This window comes from Lepidochelys kempii, chromosome 8 (genome assembly GCF_965140265.1).
Source record: "Lepidochelys kempii isolate rLepKem1 chromosome 8, rLepKem1.hap2, whole genome shotgun sequence".
Lineage (NCBI taxonomy): Eukaryota > Metazoa > Chordata > Testudines > Cheloniidae > Lepidochelys > Lepidochelys kempii.
This window is the reverse complement of record NC_133263.1, coordinates 3,856,366-3,875,339: the sequence shown is the minus strand read 5'-3', so window position 1 is coordinate 3,875,339 and position 18,974 is coordinate 3,856,366. Positions and strand designations below refer to the sequence as shown.

The 18,974-nt window shown below is 42.5% G+C and overlaps 1 protein-coding gene across 7 annotated transcripts in view; it reads left to right on the top strand.

The window, feature by feature from the left end:
- The window catches only part of SGCD (sarcoglycan delta), a 611,494-nt gene that overhangs the window by 303,628 nt on the left and 288,892 nt on the right, over window positions 1-18,974 (top strand). Inside the window, exon 1 of one of the 7 annotated variants that reach the window (XM_073355249.1) lies at window positions 441-535. The exons of 5 other annotated variants lie outside the window; for them this stretch is intronic. In XM_073355249.1, coding sequence (XP_073211350.1) covers window positions 476-535 — 60 coding nt within the window. In that variant the 5' untranslated portion in view covers window positions 441-475. Of the gene's footprint in view, window positions 1-440; window positions 536-18,974 lie in introns of those variants that run through there. One more of the 7 variants, XM_073355241.1, reaches the window with a different exon arrangement.

Below are 18,974 nucleotides of genomic sequence, written 5' to 3'. Positions count from 1 at the left end.
TGTATAGATCATAGTTTGCTCGCTGGATTTGACCATTGGCCTGGCAATAGACCTACAGATCACAAGAGTGGGTTCCACATAAGACAGTGACTGGTTCAGAGCTGCGGGTAGCTCCTCTTCTGTCTTCAGTGCAGCGAAAAGGAGAAAGGATTGATGAGGGAAATGAAAGACAATCCCTTCACTCCCAGGGCCCGGGGTAGGGAGAAAGGAATGAGAGAGAAATTATGGGGCGGAATGGAATTGCCCCAGTTCTAATGTGACATTGTTTGTGATACTGTGATGTTGTTGCCCCCAATGCATGGTGAGGCTGAATTATAACACCAGGGCTAAGTCCCAAGACCAATATGAGCAGCCAATGCCAGGGCATGGCTACGCATGTATTTTGTAGTTCTCTGCACTGCCGTTCACTGATGCATTGTTCTCTGATTCCTCAAGCATCTGAACTGATACAGTCAAATGCAGTGCTCCACATACTATGCAGGACTGTCTACGCTATTTACAAACAAACTCCCATGGAAATTCCTGCCATTTAATAGTAAGTATTGTAAGCTTTTTAATCTGTCTAAATAGTGCCCGGTCATGATGACAGGAGTCGCTGCTAACCTTGTGAGTACATTGTCTGGAGACGAAGGCTAAAGGTGGAGTATTTTGCAATCAAGGGAACGCTTTCAATCCTAAAGGGAAATATTTTACACAGCTGTAGCCTGGAAATCAAATCAATTTGTTTTATTGCACATTTCTCTTTTATATTTGTAAGTGAAAGCATGTAAATCTTCGGGTGTGTATTTTGCTGACTGCTCTGCCATGGGAAAGCTCAAGGCACCGGAGGATGGGCAGTGATCTGTCGCCAGGCTTTGAGGATCATTATCTGATTTTCATGCAGAAAAGGAAACAAACAGACAAATACCCGGCAACCCTAGTGAAGTGTTATAATGCACTGGCTGCTGCCTTTCTAGCTTTGATCCAGGATCTATGCAATAGCATTAAATGGCCTTGTGGTCTGTTATGACAATTTACTAGCCCATGCCCAAGAGCTATCCACCTGACCATTATCATCTTGTTAATGATGCCTATCCAAAAAGCTTATTCACCCCGGCCATGAGCACAAGTAGAATTTTGCAAGGCCAACAAGAGGTTGCCCGGAATGAATCATTTTGCCCGCTCTGACTGGAGAATGATGCTGGTGCAGAATTGGTGGAACTTCCTGGGGTCTGCTGGATAGGCGTAAGAACTTTCCTAAGAAAGTGTTTCCCCTCTGCAGCTTTATTCTGCATTTGCCCTAGGAACTGCTTGTTCCCATTTCAGTATTGCCGACCTCAAGCATTCCAGAATCATGAGTCAGGTCCCAAAATAATAGGAGGATCATCTGGGGGATTTCAAAAGGATCATCTGGGGGTGCTTTTTATTTGCCTTCAGGCTTCTGAGCTTTTAGACTGCACTTGGGTCACCTTTTAAACTTTTCTCTGCGGTCATGAGAGCTGGAAACTTTATTTGAAAACGAAAGCAGAGATTCGCAGGGAACCACAAGAATCTGGGGTCTGGAGTTTTAAGGAAAACCCCACATATTGTGAGACTCATGCTAAAATCATGAGAATTGGCAGTGCTGCTATTTTACATCCAATCCATCCATTCCAGGCACTTATATCCCCCCCCCAATACCGTAGTCTCTGAGTACCTCACAATCTTTAACCTAACCTAGCAACATCCTTGGGAGGTAGGGAAGTGTTGTTGTCCCCCTTTTAGAGATGGGAAACTGAGGCTCAGAAACTTGTCTGAGGTCACACCAGACATTTGTGACAGAGATGGGAATTGAGCCTGGGTCTCCTTAGTCCCAGGCTCCCACTCTAATCACTGTACCATCTTTCCTTTCTGTACCCTTCCTTATACCGCTCTATAAATTCCCTGAGCAGCAGTGAAAGGATCATCGGGTAAGGGATTACAATGCCCCTGTGAGACTGCTGTAGAAGCAAAGGAATGCACAGGTGGGAAACAAGTCTGGCTGCAAGGTCCTCACCTTTGGTTCCTCCCATAACCCAAAGCAGCTGTTGGCTGCATTTGTGCCTTTCTGGAATAAAAACTACTGCAGAATCAGGGAATTGTCTTTCTCATACCTCAGTTCCCCATGGAACTGAAGCTACAGCAATCAGGTTACAACCATAGCCAGCCCCAAGTCCTGAGTATTTCACCACTTGCTGTGTAACTTTAGTGGAGATGACGACACCATATGTCTGAATAACACTTAGCTGAAGACATTCATCTTTGCAACACACTGTTGCTTGCTCATGTGTGACAGACTGGTTTCATTTTAACAACACTTATGTAATTGTGCTGCTGATAATCTTGCGTACGGAATTTTTTTAAACTGATCTACGGATAACGCACACACTAATATTTTGTCTTCAAATTGCTTGTTGTTAGATTGGTAGGGATTATATAACCCTTTAAAAAATCTCTCTTCTGCTGAAGAAGCGCATTTAATTAATACATAGGAAATTGTTTTTTTAAGTACCCATTAAATGTAGTTATTAAATTTTATCTTGCAAGTATAAGTGAAATAATCTGTGTTCATTTGATGTGTTTTATAGCTCGTATAGCAGTTAATTGTCTTTGGAACATTGATTCTTGGACATGTTCCCCTTTTTCAGGTGAAGTCATTATCGGAGTTTAACCTTCGCTTATATGATGGATAAAAATCGGTCTTTAAAATTTTTTTAATCAGATTTTTTTAATTTAAATACAGGTTTATTTTTAAAAATACACCTTTTGAAAATTTAATTTGAAATTGTGACAGCCTACATTGAGATTTAAATTTACTAAAATATATTAAAATCATTTACACGAAAGGAAAAGAATAACATTAAGCAGTACGATGTTTGCTGCTGAAGTTTTAGAGACAGTTAAATCACTGAACTGGTGGCAGTCACTGGCTAAACACCTCTAACCATGTTTGTTTACGTGCTAAACCAGATTGTGACACCAGTAGCCTCCAATGCACATGCAGAAAGAATATTTTCTTCATTTCAGTTTATTCAACTAGTTCAATATAAGTCAGGGCAGTACCAGTTTAAACCACCTCAGATTTCCAAAACAATAGCAAAAGCATTTTGAGTGAATGCTTTCCTACAATTGCTGATTAAATTTTAGCACTTCAAAGACTTTGTTCTAGGGAAGTAGGCCTGTATACAGTATCTTTTCCTGTGTGTGTATCTCACGAATAAAGGCATGCAGCATTTTTATACAAGTAAAAATATTCACGTGAATCTTTTCAAGGACTTTTCTGGACATAGTTTTCTAGGGTGTGGAAATAGGATGGCTTTTATATGCTTTGGCTTTTATTTATATTCTTTGTATATTCTTGGAAGATCAGCAGCCTTGCTGCGAACATATCAAGTCTTCCAATTGCACGACTGTTGCAGCCCTGTTCACCCAACCTGTCCTCATGGGGCTTTCTCTGACTCTGTTCCACTGATGTATATTGAAGCACATTCTCTAATAACAAATATTTCAGTTGAGTGAGCAAGGATATCATCGGTGGAACTAAGATGAATTTATAAGGAATTCTAAACCTAACATGGACCTTGAAAGAAATCTATCAAGAAACAAATGATATCTTGATGGCAGTCATATAGTCCTTTGACCTATACTTGAAAATACCATAAAGCATACTCTGTTCTTGGTACGTGGTGTTGGTTACACTGTAAGACAAATAATATATAACAAGGTCAGGGGCCCATTGTACACAGAAGAGACAATTCCTGCCCCGGAGAGCTTACATACTAAGTAGACAGGACAGTAAAGGCATGGACAGGAAGACAGAGGTTAATTGGCTTGCCCCAAGTCAGAGGGCAGAACAATGACTCTCACAGGAATAGATCTGAGGTTGTCCCCTGACTGCAGTCCAGTGTTCTCTCTTCAGGACCTCATGGCTTGCAGATGCAGTGTTGCTTCAGAAAATATAATGAGGCCAGAGTTTATTTTCTCCTAGATGACATGTTTTACGTTATTTTACAATGAGTTGAAAATCTGGTTTTAATTACTTTGTATCCTAGCAGTGGAGGAGCTTGACGACTTTCTTACAAATTGCAAATACTGAGTTTAAAAAAAAAAATGAAGGAAAGTTCCTTTCCTGTGAATGATGTGCCAGTTCTTTCCACCACCTCAGCTCCTTGTTCTCTGAATGAGCCTCTGAGTAGAAACGAAGACAAACGCTCCCTTTTTTTACAATGGGCCCAAAGGCATTTCGGAAACTACCTGGCTCGACTAACTCCCAATCTGCTATCAGCCTTTGGCCATCTGCCTCCCCCACCTGTATCCTGGCTTGCTTGTTAATCTCTTCCATGTGTTATGTCTTGTCTTTTAGATGGTAGGCTCATTGATGCAGGGACTGTCATGAATTGTGTGTTTTTACAGCACTTTGCACTCTGGGGTGAATGTATTCTATTGCCTAACCTGCAGCTAGATGTTAAATAATACTAATAATTGATAGTGTGATGCTTCACGCTCTACTGCAAACTCGTGCTTGGAAACACATTCAGTGAGAGTCCAAGTGGTGGTTCACAGTTCAGAGCATGGCAAAGAGGAGGGCAGCCAATATTCAGAGTGGAAAATTAATTATGCTCTGCCATCCTCCTGCCCTGTGCTCAAGCCAGTTCTGTTGTCCAAGTTCTCTGTCCCGTGTTCCAGAAACAGAGGAGAATATTGTGGATTCGTTCCTGAAACAATGGGAATTTTGCCTGAGCAGGACCTGAGGGAGAGCTTCAGGAGCAGGACTGGGGTTGGTCATTCAGGACGTTTGAGTACACTTTCTGCTGCATCTGCAGCTGTAGCAATGTCTAGATTACCCTTAAATCGGGCAGCTGTGTCCACTTCACTATACATCATAGACTTTACTGTGTGTAGACATAGGCTTATGTTGGTGGAGCACAGTCACACCTCTGCAATGATTGCTCAGAGGAGCAGAATTCCCATATTCACAAGGACAACTCGGAGGCTGCTGCCCCTTAAGAAGACACAGTTTGAACTCCTCTCCCTCACTGGTCGTTTCCATTGCTTCATTAGCCTGCCTCTTCTCTGCCCTCTTCAATAGCAATTGCCTCCCTTCTGCTCAAGGGAATACAAGGATTGCAGCTGTGTCTGGCTTTTGCTCCTTGCACTCTTCCCCAAATTGCAGGTCCAGTATGGTCCTTAATAGACATGAACCTCAAGATGCAAAGGTCAGGAGTGTTTGGAACTGGGGTATTTGCATGGGTGTCTCTCTCTCTCTCTCTCTCTCTTTTTGTTTTGTATTACCTAGTGGTCAAAAAAAAAAAGTTACCTAGCTGAAGGATACAAGCTCTCAAAATCCTTCCCTTTCTCCCTCTTTTTTCCCCCTCCGTAGTCTTCTTTATTGTCAGTCAGTCAATAAATAACAGGGCAAAGTTGCACTTTGGGCTTCTCCACCGAAAAATATAAACAAAATGGGCCATTGATCCTACGTTATGGCTTTTGCTATCTTAGTAGTTCAAGATCCTTTCCATTTAAACAGGGAGAACCCTCTGCAGTTTGAAATCTGAAAACCTGAATTAAATTCCATATTTTCCACTTGCACTCTGAGCTCAGAGTGAATAGTTCTTGTGTTCCATCATTTTTTAAGACTGCTACAAAAACTTCAAGAACCTGTTGGAAAAGCATTCCCAAGGGGCTGCTTAAATGGCCAGAGTCAAGGCTAAAGGACTATACCAGTTTCAGTAGTTCAGGACTCAGGCCTGCACGTTAGGCTGTTCTTTTTTTCCGCAGCTGCCTGCTTGATGCTTGTGCATAGGAAGGGCATTGAGAACTGTCCTATTTGTTTTGATGCAAGAACAAAGTCGGCCAGAAATAGAGCACAGCGAGGGGGAAGAACATGCCCACATGCATCAGCTACCGCAGACCAACCCAGTGATCTCCTTAGTTGGGGGTGGATCACCCAAAGTTGTTGACCTAAGTATGGGTATCCAGTGACTAGCATGGGAATGACTATGCTAACATCCCTGCTAAACATCGATGCATGCCCAGTCTGAGAATATCTGATTTGAGGTCTTTCTAGAAGTCTGAGCACATTCAGTCTTAAGGCATGTCTACGCTACAGACTGCTGCCAGCATAGCTCTATGGTTAGGGGTATGAAGAGGTGTGGTCCTTGCCTGACAGAGCTGTGCTGGCAGAAGCCCCTAGTGTAGATGCAATTATACTGGCAACACTACACTTTTACTGGAAGAGCTTGCTTCACTTGTGGAGAATGTGGGGCATTAGTCTGTCGGTACAAAGCACTGCTTTGCTGATGTATCTGGGTCCACACTTGGCATGCTTTCCAGTATAGTATACAGGTATAGCTATACCAGTGAAGTACCTTAGTGTAGACCTGGCTTCAGCTGAAGTCTTGCACAGGTAACTAAAATGCTATGCCTTCTTTCCAACCAATGGGACTCCAGAATACTTACTGTTTGTACAGTTGACAGTACCTTAACAATGTTGTAGCCCTCGTCCATGGTGTACGGCTCCACCACTTCCGCTGCACCTCTGCTCTCCTGCAACTCTGCAGAAGACAGTGCAGTAGGACTGGTAGCTGTCCACGTCGGACAAGTAGCTTGGCTGGGGGTTCTGGGAACATCTTGCCTGCCTGGCTCCTAGCAACCTCCAGGGCATGGTGCATGGCTTCCGCTGCAACTCTGCTCTCCTACGAGCTGGAGGCTTCTGCCTCAGGCTGCTCTCCCAGCTGGCAGCACCCCATGGTCACGCCTATCCCTTGCTCCCATGGCTCATGAAGCCTGGACAGTAGTAAGGAGCAGTTCAACTGTATGCTGAGCAAGTGCAGAATGGTGATAGAATGTGCATTTGGATGTTTAAAAGCTTGCTGGCGCTGTTGGTCAGACCTCAGCGCAACCAACATTCCCATTGTTATTGCTGCTTGCTGTGTGCGCCATAATATCTGTGAGAGTAAGGGGGAGACATTTATGGCGGAGTGGGAGGTTGAGGCAAATCTCCTGGCGTCCGATTTTGAGCAGCCAGACACCATGGTGATTAGAAGAGCACAGCAGGGCACGCTGCGCATCAGAAAGGCTTTGAAAACCAGTTTCATGACTGGCCAGGCTTCGATGTGACAGTTGTGTGTTTCTCCTTGATGCAAACCCACTCCCTTTCTTGATTTTAATTCCCTGTAAGCCAACCACCCTCCCCCCTTTGAAATAAAGTAACTATTGTTTTGAAACCATGCATTCTTTCTTTATCAATTTAAAAAAATGAGATAACGGACAAGGTAGCCTGGGTGGGATGGGGGAGGAGGGAAGGAAAAGGCCACATTGCTTATTGTAGCCACACTAAAAATCAAACTGTTTGAATGGCAGCCTTCTGTTGCTTGGGCCATCCTCTGGAGTGGAGTGGCTGGGTGTCTGGAGCGCTGCCCACCCCCCCCACCCCCATGCATTCTTGGGCATCTGGGTGAGGAGGCTATGGAAAATGGGGAGGAGGGTAGGCGGTTATACAGTGGATGCAGCGGGGGGCTGGGCTCCTGTTGGTTTTCCTGTAGCTCCAACAGATGCTTCATCATGTCCGTTTACTCCCCCATTAGCCTCAGCATCGTGTTCTCCATCCGCTCTTCGTGCTCACTTAATTCTTTCCTGGCCTCTGCCACAGAATGCCTCTATGCATTAAGTTGTGCCCTATCAGTGGGGGAGGACTGCATGAGCTCAGAAAACATGTCATTGCGAGTGCGTTTTTTTTGCCTTCTAATCTGCGATAACCTCAGGGATGGAGATGATATGGGGAGCGTAGAAACATTCTAAGCTCTATGATTCTGTGGGGACAGCACGGTCACCTGTGCTGCTTAATTCACCACGCTGACCAAACAGGAAATGAAATTCAGAAGTTCCCAGGCTTTTCCTGTGTACCTGTCTAGTGCATCAGAGTTCAAAGTGCTGTCCAGAGCGGTCACAATGGAGCACTCTGGGATAGCTCCTGGAGGCCAGTACCGTTGATTTGCATCCACACAACCCCAAATTCAACCCAGCAAGGTTGATTTTAGCGCTACTCCCCTCGTCGGGGAGGAGTACAGAAGTTGATTTTAAGAGCCCTTTAGGTCGATGGAATGGGGTTGGTTGTGTGGATGCAGTCGTTTTTAAATTGACCTAATGCGGCTAAATTTGACCTAATCCCATAGTGTAGACCGGGGCTAAGACTCACCAGCTGGCATCCATTAGCATCTTTCAGCATAACACCACCACCAATATAACACACATGCAAACCAACAGTAATATGATCTCTGGGCTATTCAAAAGGAAACCACATCAAGAAACCTAAAGAGTGCTGTTTGAAAGTGAAATTTTACAATTAAGGTGGGTCCATCCCATAGGAGTCTGTAAAAACATTGTCCTCCCAAGTGCAGCTTCGTGTGGTGCTTTGCTTTATGATGGTGCCTTTATTATTAGCTGGCACCTCATAAGCCGATGAGTTATGGGGGGTCTTATGAAGCTGTTCACATTTGAGAGTTAATGAGAAAACTCCCATTAGGATGACATGCCATTTGTTTCATAATGAGCCACAAAAGCTAGCCAGTGACGAGAAAAAAATAATTAAAATGCTTGACAGACACCATATAGACTGAAATTTAATTACATAAATGAACAGTTGTATCCCAGAATGAACTCACTGTTTTAACGATAACAAAAATAATTGCTGAAAGCTTTAACTCTTTTTATAGTCTAGATTCCAGCCGAACTCTCTAATTACCTGCCCTATTCTTGTAGTGTTAGTTGAGCTTTGGGGAATTGACACCGTGCATGCAGTCTATTTGAATGCCAAGGACATACTTTCTTTGGTAGTTATGCATTACGCATGGGAGAGCTTAGAGAAGTTTGGGTTTTGGAAAATCCTTGTAGCCATTCAAAACTGACATCAAAGAAGGTTGCTCTGAATGTTAATTTCTCAGACCCAAGATAGTCTAAGGCCCCATCCAAACAAACAGATATGCATATGCTTCACTTTACACATTTGAGCAATTCCATTGACTTCAGAGCAAGCTGGAAAGGTGTCTGAAATGTGTAACAGAAACAGCCCTTGTGCAACTGTGGTGTAGGTCTGTGCTAAAGAGGCATGGAACCTTGTTTGCTATGTGGAGCCTCTTTTCACAGTAGAATGGACTTTGTGCCATTCAGTCCTTCAGCCCAGTGCATACGAAACAGCAGGGCTACAATCCCCCGAACTCTTTTTTACAATGGAAACAGTTACTGACTCAGAACTAACGTATCCTGAATGAAACACTACAATAAATACTGAAGATGTTACTAAATGTGAAAGTACTCCAGCCCCAGCTGGGGTAAGTCAGCAGAGCTTCCAGTCGGACTAGTCACGTGTTAAGTTGGAGTTATACTGATTTGCTCCGGGTGAGGATCTGGACCACAACTTGAGCTTCCTCCCTGAGCTAATCTGCTGCCCCCAACCTGCTGTTTGCTTGCATGGACTTCTTCCTAATACTTTGACCCGGATCCTGGTAGTTGCCTTGTAGCATTGGGACCTATGTTTGGAAGCTCAGACCTGCTGTGCTTAGATTAAGATGTCTAATAAGTTATTGCAAAGACATTTTACTCTTATGGGGAAAAAGCACAACCATACTGAAAAGAAATGGGAATGGTAGGGGGATTGTGTATGGCCACATGAAAAGCAAAATAAATGTTAAATAGCGAGCTATTTTCCTTGTTGATATACTTTTAATAGGAATGCTTACTTTTAAGTCTGTGGTTTGAAAAGAATGTGTCGAAAATAGCACAACCAAAAAGGCTGAATACCTGGTGATGGGTGGAAAGAGAAGTGACCTACTGTCTTTCATATTTGGGAGAAACAAAGGGTTTTGAAGCCAACAGCCCACTGCTGTCCCTTTGTGTAAAGCGCACCACAGAGCTTCCCTTGGAGCGCTGGGAAGGAAGCCAGTGGAAACCGCATTGCCTATTTCTCTATGATGGATGGCATGGAAGTGCATAGACAACAAAGCTTGGTAATTTTTTGTTCATTCCCCACTGGGAGCTCAGTCTGACTGAATTCATGGTTAGCATTGTGTGGCTGGAGTGTTGTAATTGTATGAGTTTCTTCTTGTCCAGTAACCTGATTATAACGGGCTGTTTTCAGTTGTCTGTTCCCTCTCTCCACATTTGGGCCAGGTGGATCAACATAGCTGCATTTACTTCAAGCTAATCAATTACAGTGGCTGTTAGCTTCAGGGGACCGATGTCACTTTATTCAATCTGAGGATTTGGCCCATGATTCCTTTGGCCCATGATTCCTTTGCCGCTTCCTTTCCCTATTTTCTTTATTCCCAGCATTACTTTTCAGTTTTAGTGTAGAATTATAAAGAATTATAGTCTTGCATCTAGTGTAATATAATAGGCGTGGACTGGAGGGAGCAATCTCATTTGTTTCTGTGCACTCAGGCTGTGTAATGATGAAACTGTAATCGACATGGATGGAAAAGTCACGAGCCCAAACATTAAGGAGAAGGATTGTATGGGCAATAAAAACAACGCTGTGAAGCATGCCGTTGCGTTGGCAGACTTCTCACCTTCATCAGGTCCTGGAGGCACTCAGCTTTTGGCCGGAGGCCTGGCAATGCCCCTGAGGTTCTGTGCGCTCTGTTAACATACTGGAATGAAATAAATATAAATAAAACACGTGACTTTGGCAATGCTCATGAACATTACAATATCCATTTTTGTACTAGGGTAGGTATGAAAAATAATGCTGACTGCACAGCTCCATAACAGAGCTCAGAGGATGATACGTGACTGAGAACTGGTTTCTGAGTGTTGTTTTGTTGATGACTGAAGCAGGGCAATAATAATCTTTCTCTACAGCTCTGGTAGAACAGCGCTGGGCTTTGGTTCTGGTGCCTGCAGGCCTGATCCAAAGTGAAGTGACGCTTTCCTTGGATTTCAGTGAGTTTTGGAGGAGGTCCTATGTTACCGGAAAGACACTAGCATGTTGGAGGTCAGAGAAAAGCAGCCAAAGTGATCAAGCTGCTGGAGAAACTGATTCATGAGGAAAGAGTAAGAGTGAAGTTTTTGTAGCAAATAACTAAGCAGTTGCCATTGCCAGGCAGATGATGAGCTGTAACTATTGCTTTCTGTACAAAACGTGTTGGTTTCACTGTCATCTTGTCTCTCCCCCTCTGTCTGTTTGTTTGAACTTCTTACCTCTTGCCATAAACCAAGTTTGTAAGCTCTTTGGAGCAAGGACCGTCTTTTGACTTCATGTCTGTGCATAGCCCCGTGGGGTTTCTGGACACTACGGGGACACGTATAAATACTAATAATACATGGTAACAGAGTGCGGATCTATGAAGAGCATCGCTGTTGTTCAGGGAGTGGAATTATTTGGTGTGATACACAGATAGAACCATAGGATTAGAAGGGACCACAGGGTCATCTAGATAACTTCCTGCCAAGATGCAGGATTTGTTGTGTCTAAACCCTCCAGGACAGATGGCTATCCAGCCTCCTTTGGAAAACCTCCAGTGAAGGAGCTTCCATAACCTCCCAAGGCGGATGTATAACTAGGAATAGAAGGACAAAGTTAAGAAAGGAAAACTTGTCATTCCGATCTATTAGACAGTGAAATAGTCCAAAGGAAGTGATGGGAGCCCAGTCATTCGGTACCATACCACACAGCTGTGACTCAAATTGGAACACGTCAGTCCATCTTTCATCTCTGCTCAGGAGACTCACAGGAATCGGAGGAGAGCAGGTGCTGCATGTCAGGATGAATTGGCAGAAGTGTCTGGGATAGTACAGGAGCCGCAGGTCGAAGAAGATGCATCGACTAAGTTGGAAAGGGGGACACAGGAACAGGCTTGGTCTTGCCAGTTGAGACTGAAGTACATTGTGTGGGTGCCAGGGTTGGAATAATGAGGAATGCTGCAAATTAGAATTAGGGGGGCTGGGCAGCGCTGTGTAGGAGGGATCTTGGCAATGAACCGAGGTGCACCTCAGCGGACTCAAACTAGTGCTTCCATCTTCTTACTCTCAGGAGTACTAAACATTTCCCTCACAAATGTTTCTTAGAGACAAGGCGTTTTTAAAAGGATTGCTTGTCATTAGCACTAAGTTGCTTCTCTACTAGCTTGCAGACAAAGTTAAAGGGGCGCTGGTTAGTCGTGCTTTCTTACTGCTTTCTGTCTGGGAAGAATTTCTAATTGTTAATGATTAATTCAAACATTCCTTGTCATGAGTACAGTGTGCATGGAGTGATAAATCTGTGATGGGTTAGAGGTTGAGGTTGCTCAGTGCTGACAATTAGTTTGAGCCACAGGCTTTGCTTTCATTGTCATTTTCACAGCATTAACCCAGACCTTGCCAATTAAAATCCAGACACATTTTGATGAGGGACATCTCCCTCTAATGATGATTGTAATAATATCACTTTTATTCATTTAAGACCTGTCAGGCAGGCCATGCTTCCTGGAAGATGACTGCCTGGGTTTCACATTGCCTAAGTGTCTGGGAGGCTGCTTTGAGTTTCTAAGGTGACATTTTGCCAAGCATCAAAAGTATCTAAAAGCAAGTCAGTCTGTAGCTACCGATCTTTAAATATTCACCAGCTTCAATTAATGCAATTTGCCTGTAACTCGAGGCTACTTGAAGCTGGTTTTCAAGTTCTGGAGCTAATAAGCTTTTGATAGTTGTCTAAAGACCATGATGTGGGTTTATTTTATCTATTATTTGCGTTTCTGTGGTTCTCAATATCATAGCATTTGAGCACCTCATAAACGTGAATCAATTTATGCTCACTACCCCCTCTTGTGAGGTAGGTATTTTTAGCTGCATTTTATTGGGGGCGGGGAGGGAGAGAGGGGAACCGAGGCACAGGTTGGTTAAGTAACTTGCCCAATGTCACACAGGAGGTCTGTAGCAGAGCCAAAGCCCAGATCTCTTGACTCATTCTAGTGCACGAACCACAAGACCATTCATGTATATGCATGGATCTAAATGTTGTTATATTTTGAATCTGTCCTGGAGACGGAGTTGAGGTAAAAATTAGATTATTTGATCTCATTTGAAAACCCTTTGATTTGCTAACATTACATACAGAATAAAAAAGTGGCAGTCATGTGTACGATTTCCACTGGGAAAATACTTTTCAATTCTCGATGGGAGAATGTTAATGAGCTAAGTTAATGAGTGAACACAAGAACATGGGGAGCTACTGTTCAGGCAAAGATTCTGGATAAGTCAAACACTACGCAATAGCCCCCACCTAATACTAGGCGTATGTATGGCTACGCAGTTAGAGGTCTACACCTCTGCCTAGGAGCCCTGGGCATGGATTTTTAAAGAGGAGGAGGAAACATGGAATTAAAAGCAGAGCTGAACTGATTGAGGGCCAAAAATGGTCCACTGAGCCATCACCTGTCTTAAAAATAGAGTAATATCCACGTATTTGGATTGTAAATTCCTTGGGGCAGGGGCCATCTTTTTATTCTGTGTTTTTACAGCGTTTATTACAATAGAGCCCTGACCTTACCGGGGGGGTGGGGGGGCGGGTTAGGTGCTACTGTAATAATAATAATAATAATAACAAAGTTGCATTATTCCTATAGCAGCAAGAGTAATGGCCCTGCCATTAGTACTTCTGAATCAGGGGAACAAAATGTGCAGTGAGCAGGAAAGCCAGACACAATATATAGCAGAAGGAGAGAGTTCAGGAATAATAATTGAGAAGTAAATGGACTTGTGCCTCTCTTGACTGTATTTTGAAAGTTCATGGTTATCCTTTTTGGGGAAGACAAATAATGCAAATTCTTACTACCTGTGTTCCTCCACCCCCTTTCCACCAGGGAACTACCAAGCAGATAATCTGAATTCCAGTGGATGCAGAAATGGCATGGAAAACATTACAGCTTGAATGTTGTAAATATTACCATTTTTTCCAGCAAGACTTTTAGTCGTTGAGCTGTGTACTTACATCTCTTGTTGCTTTTGTTATAGGAGAACATTTATCAGCATTAGGAGTGATCAACAGAACCTGACTGACTCTGGTCCGTTAAATATGCTTGATTTGAGACTTACAGATGTAAAGGTATTTGAATTGTGAGAGGTGATTTAAGGGCAAAGAGGAGCCATTTCTATGTCACAGTTTTTTCACCTTTTGGACCTGTTCATGGAAAATCTGGGGAACGGCACATTTGAACATAAAGTTGCATTTTGCAATTTATTGTGCATTCCACGGTCTAGGAGCTGACTTTTTTTAAACCTTGCAATTTATTGTTTTATATTGAAAATGGGCCACAATTATTTAGACGTTTGGATAAAACACAGTCTAACAGCTGGTGGCAAAGATGCTACATGCAGGATAGGCTTTCCAGAAACCTGAATCCAAACAGCACAGTCTTTTGGCCTTCTTTAAGGAAATACAGCAGAGGAGAGGGCACAAGGGAAAAATTGCATGAACAATTTAAAAACAATAGTAAACATCCAAAATTGATATTTCCAGAAGAACGAATTCCAGCCAGCGATGCATGTATTCATAGCATTCCTGGCACTCAAATGTCAAGTGCTCAACAACATCTTTTGTTATGCAAACAAAGTAATTTTGAAGAAATTTCCATAAAAACCTCTGTGAAGAGAATTGTGGGTTTCATAATGTTAGATAATATGCAGTGTAAGCCCCCATGTTCCTATAGGACCCCATATGAAGTCCATTGGAGTCAATGGAAAGAGTGCATGCAACATCAACACTCATGGAATGGGCACGTAAACCAGAGTGTCCTGAGTGGCTGAGAAAGAGTCCAGTTGCTTTATTCTCCTTCCGTCAGGAAACACTGCAGCTAGGATGGGGTGGAGGTGAATGGGGCTAGGAAGTGCTCTGAACCCACACCCATTTCCAAGGATTGTGTGCAGCCCTTTGCTCCTTACTCCTCAAGTTCATAGCTGACTCCTTGGCCATGGTATGGTTAGTTCCCTGGCAGCAGAGGTGGTCGTGGAATAATCTCTGACAGAGATTGCAGAACACGAAGACGGAGGGTTCAAATGGTGCTGTTCATCATTAACTTTCACCCCGCGTCCACAGGAGTGAATCAGGCCACACATCAAAAGCATGCGAGCACGGGGGCAGCATTACCATTGCGAGTTCAGTCTTTGCTTTACTTTCACTTCTCTTGACTTTTGAGTGTTTAAATCAGTAAACAAATATTTGGTAATGAAATGTAAATGTCATATAGACATAAGTTTTGCAGGAATGGTGTAGCCATAAGTAAGTTACTGCAGCAACCACAAACAAGTGCCAATGAAACCTTCATGCCATGTGAAGTGACTTGCCCAAGGCTATATGGAAGTTTGTGGCAGAGTCAGGAATTGAACCTAGGACCCCTGAATCTTAATTCATTGCCTTGAGATTCAGGAAGGACCATTCTTCTTCATCCACATGTTTTACCAGAAGGCAGTAAGAGCAAGGGATGGATGCTCTGAACGTTACCGTAGGTCACTATTACTTAGGTGCCCAAATATTAATTTAGGTGCCTAATGTTAGGCATCCAGGTCAAACACTGGCCCTAAATTACACATACAATAGTATATTGTCAGCATATTATTAACAACAGTTTCCATTGCAGTAGCACTTCCGGGCCACAATCAGGCTGAACCTTATTGTGCTATAGAAACATACTTGTCAGTCCTTGCCCCAAGGAGTCTTCGGTCTAAACGATAAGACATAATAGGTGAATGAGACAAACAAGTGAGCCCAAGTGGGTGGCAGGGGAGACGCAGGAAGAAATATTTGGATGTACAGAAGCTAGTGCATAATAGGGTGTGTGCAATTATTAGTTATTCAAGTAGCAGAAATCACAACTTACATGCATTTATACATAGGAATAGCAGCTTGGTAGAACAATGATTTTCAGGGAAAGTTTTACCACATTCTCATGTATATGCCAAATCCTTAAAACCACAAAATATAAACCAGTTATAACAAGGATTCTTAGCGCTGTGTGTGGAAGATTGTAGGGCCCTGCAAACCAACTCTAAACAGAGGCAACACGGTTTTGAGCAGGCAGGACTGAGAGTGAACGTTGGTAAGACTGAGACTATGTGACTGTGGGAAGCCTCCCACAAAGGTTATTACAGGCAGAATGGCTTAGAAGAGTGAAAAAAATTAAATATCTAGGATTAGTGGTTGCTCATAGTGTGCCCTGCTGAGCGATGCCTGGCAGAGCTGCTTGGTGCAAATGGCAGGAGCTGACCCCAGTTCTCTGTGATAAAAAGATGCCAATAAAGTTAAAAGGCAGAGAATATAAAACTGTTTAACTCAGTGCATCCTGATGTACAGAACAGCGGGTTAGGCAGCCACAGGAAAGGAAATCCGTATTGTCTCCACCATAGAAATGAAGCTGTTGAGATGGCAAATGATTGGACGCTCTACGATGGGAAACAGAAAGAGATTAGGAGGGACCTAATGTGTATTGCTCCAATTGAATACAAGGCTAGGTAGGCTACACTGGAATAGGCCTATCTGACAGTTATATGGGTAGGATGGCCCCAGCAATGCTTGTGGATGGAAGACAACCAACGGGGAGGCCAAAGACTAGGTACATGAACAGGATATCAGCAAACCGTAGAGAGATCAATTTGTATGACAGCTAGGCATACGCTCACTAGTTTTGGAAGAAGGCTATAAAAATCACAAGCCCTGAATAAGGAAGTGACAAGAAAGAAGAAGATAGGGTGGGATTTCATGACTTCTTGAGATCCCTTCCAACCCTGCATTTTTATGTTTCTATCATAAGGATTCTAGAATCTAGATCAAAATGATGGTAATAATGTTCATGTCCATATGTAACCTTATCCTTGAGCTGCTGCTGTTGCTTGGATATGTATTCTATGTATCTCTCTGCTGAATAGATTTTATTCTACTAATGTGTGCAGAATGTTGGACACAGACCTCTCTTAGGTGGGTATACATATTTAATATACTGTAGTTCCAACAAATATTCCCCTCTATAAATATGCACAGTATGTTTTTAACCGTTGTTGCCGTCTTTTCATTTTATATATAGTGACCCTGTGCCCACTGATTTTAAGGTTTGTGTGAACTCTCTTTGTGTACCAATAGGTACCTGTATGTATTCACCTTCTTTCCCCAAGACCTGAGATTGTTTTCCACTGACCTGCCAGCTGAAATTTACCCTTCCTGGCATGAAGCCATAGCCAAGTGCCTTTCAGCGAACTCTCAGTAATAATCCTGAGCTGATTTCTGGGATGCAGTTCATGGGTAGTCTTATCATATCAAAAGGCTTGATTTGTATTTCTTGCACGTCTCAGAATTGCCTGCCTCTGAGAATGCCGGAGGGGGAAAGTTAATGCAATTTGATAAAATAACTAAAATGAGTCTATTTACAGTCTCGCAGCTTTTAGTGTGAGGGAATTTAAAGGCAGACACACAGCCACCAGTAAATGTAAACTTGTATGTACTGTACTTAGGCTGTGCATGGAGAGACTTTTTTTTGTCCCAGGAATAAATATTAATATTTTATCTAAAGGTTGAATATTTCGAGGGCTGTGTCCTTTCATTTGTGGGTTTCCTTTATTTTGATTTCTTCTGTTCTCCTCAAAGTCTGTTTCTGTCCTCTCTATTTCTGTCCACAGTATTTATATGTATGCATTTTATTTTATTTTCATTTTCATCTGACCCTGACAGCCACATGATTTCCTCTGTAAAATGGCATTGAGCAATCACGCCAGCATCATTTGTACAATCTGAAGCACTTTCCTCATGGTATTTTGAGCACGTTCATGCTGGAAATGCCACAAGAATGGCAGTGTTGCAGTATTTTCTGCTAATTTGTATTCAGCTGTTGGTATTTGTATGCAAAACCAAATGTGAATAAGGTCTCATGTTCATTTCCAATATAAGATCAGATATAAATACTATGATTGGGGCCAAGCGAATTGAGAACTGACTTTGATAGAAATCCCCAAAGGTGCATAGCACTTAAACGCTGATAAGGAATCTTTCAGTTTGTGTGTGTATCTCATGTGCAGCACACATTTGCCTTTAAAGAGTGTCGCGATTTCTTTGTTTAGTTTAGGTGATTTGACTGATGATGTTAGGTAGCTCTGAGCCCATCTCCTGCTTCTAGTCTAACTGATGTTTTATTTACTGTTTTTACAAGGACCTTTTTTCTACTTATTCATTGTACTGCAATGAGAACAGGAATAAAATGATCATCCTATGAAAACATATTGGGCAGAACTCTCAAATATATTTCCATTCATCACTCACATTTGAGCTTTTGGTCCTGCACATTTGCAGCTAGCAAATTCGCAAACATCTATCAATTTTTGCAGGCTCCTCACTGCCTGATGAGAGCTCCCTGCAAACTTTTACATAATCCCATTTCAGGTTTCATTTATATTTGTGACTATAGACCACGTGTCTCCGAAATTTATTTTCAAAGTCAAAGTGCAGGATTTGTAGAACAGGGTGGTGTTGCTTTTCCTTTCTATTTTTTCCTCTTTCTGTTGGATTTTTTTTTTTTTAGAAAGGTTTTTGATTTCTTTAGCTCAACATAGGAAAAACAAGCGTGGGTGTGTGCTTATTGATACGTATATTATCTATCTATCCATCTATCTATACTTTATATATATATATCATTAATGTGCTTTGAAAACTTGATTAGGTTACATTTAAATTTAGCAAAATCAACAATGGGGATTGTGTGGGGAAGCTGTAATGAATATTGTTTAAAGGGAGATCAGAGCTACTGCTCTCTCACCTTAACTGGCTTGTATGTCTGACCTTCTCTTCTTACTGACCTTGACCATTTCATGCTGTCGTCTTTGATTCCAGCTTCTCTTTATTATTTTTTTTTCCCCTTACTGTCTGCTAAGATTTACACTGCCTGTTAGGATCATCACACTGCAGTGTTTGAATCTTAATAGAAGCACCCTGGTAAAAGATTGCACTTACCTCTTCAAATTGATGT